This window comes from Sipha flava, unplaced genomic scaffold (assembly GCF_003268045.1).
Source record: "Sipha flava isolate LNK unplaced genomic scaffold, YSA_version1 108_pilon_pilon, whole genome shotgun sequence".
Lineage (NCBI taxonomy): Eukaryota > Metazoa > Arthropoda > Insecta > Hemiptera > Aphididae > Sipha > Sipha flava.
The window spans coordinates 115262-116202 of record NW_020271725.1 but is presented as its reverse complement, the minus strand read 5'-3'; the positions used below and the strand labels follow the sequence as shown (position 1 = coordinate 116202).

Here is a 941-nt window from a genome sequence, read left to right as displayed (position 1 = left end):
TCACGACGTCACGGTGGTAAGAAGACCGGCGGCCCACACCCATCGGCCCGCGGTAACAGTGTTTTCGCGCGGCCACGGTGCAGCCGGCCACGGTGGCAGCGACGGCGGTAGACGCGACGTGTTGTTGGGACGATATGAAGTGCTGCGTTTCGCGGGACTCGTGAACGAAAATGCAACGTGACACGACCGTAAAAGTCACTTGTACTACAGCTACTACTACTACTACTACTATTACTATTACTACGTGGGCGAAGACGACCAAGACCGCGGTTACGACGTCTGTACGAGTGCCAAAGGCCACAGCGAAAACATGAAAACCACTGCCAGACTGCTGATGGCCGTGTTCTTCGTCTGTTCACAATTCTTCCGAGGTACGCCGGACCAAAATACATAGTACATGATATCTGTGTTCAACTCGTTCTATAATTCAGATCTGTGTTGTTATCGCTACGGTACAGTAGTAGTAGCTAAGTGATCTGTAAAATAGCAGTAGTGTTACAGCAAATTTTCGATTGTAAATCGTAGCAGCAACGGTATATTAGTCATAGGCGTCCGACATAAAAAATTCAGAGGACACGCACACGTGTGATCTTTCCCCGAGTGCCTCTGTGCCTCTCGGCGATCATTGTCGATAGGTTTATAATTAGTATCTATGATTCTCGGAACTCGTTCTACCGTGGTAAAGTTTTGTCCATGAGAGATAATATTAGCTAAAAAAATTAATTCAACATACGTTTTATATAAATTAATAATAATATTTTACGTATAAATGTATAATAGACACGGAAAAGTTAGACATGTCCCCTCTTTGTCCCTCCCAATAGACGCCCTTGGTAATATTAGCAGCAGTAGTATTGATTGCAACATTAATAGTAGTTTTAGTAGTAGTAGTTTTAGTAGTAGTAGTAGTAGTAGTAGTAGTAGTAGTAGTAGTAGTAGTA

General features: G+C 43.7%; 1 protein-coding gene across 1 annotated transcript in view; it reads left to right on the top strand.

Annotated features, from left to right (window-relative positions):
• The first annotated feature begins 296 nt into the window (after positions 1–296).
• LOC112686488 (acetylcholine receptor subunit beta-like 1) overlaps positions 297–941 on the top strand; it is an 87199-nt gene continuing 86554 nt past the window's right edge. The window contains exon 1 of the mRNA XM_025558768.1: positions 297–371. Coding sequence (XP_025414553.1) covers positions 311–371 — 61 coding nt within the window. The 5' untranslated portion in view covers positions 297–310. The remainder of the gene's footprint in view (positions 372–941) is intronic.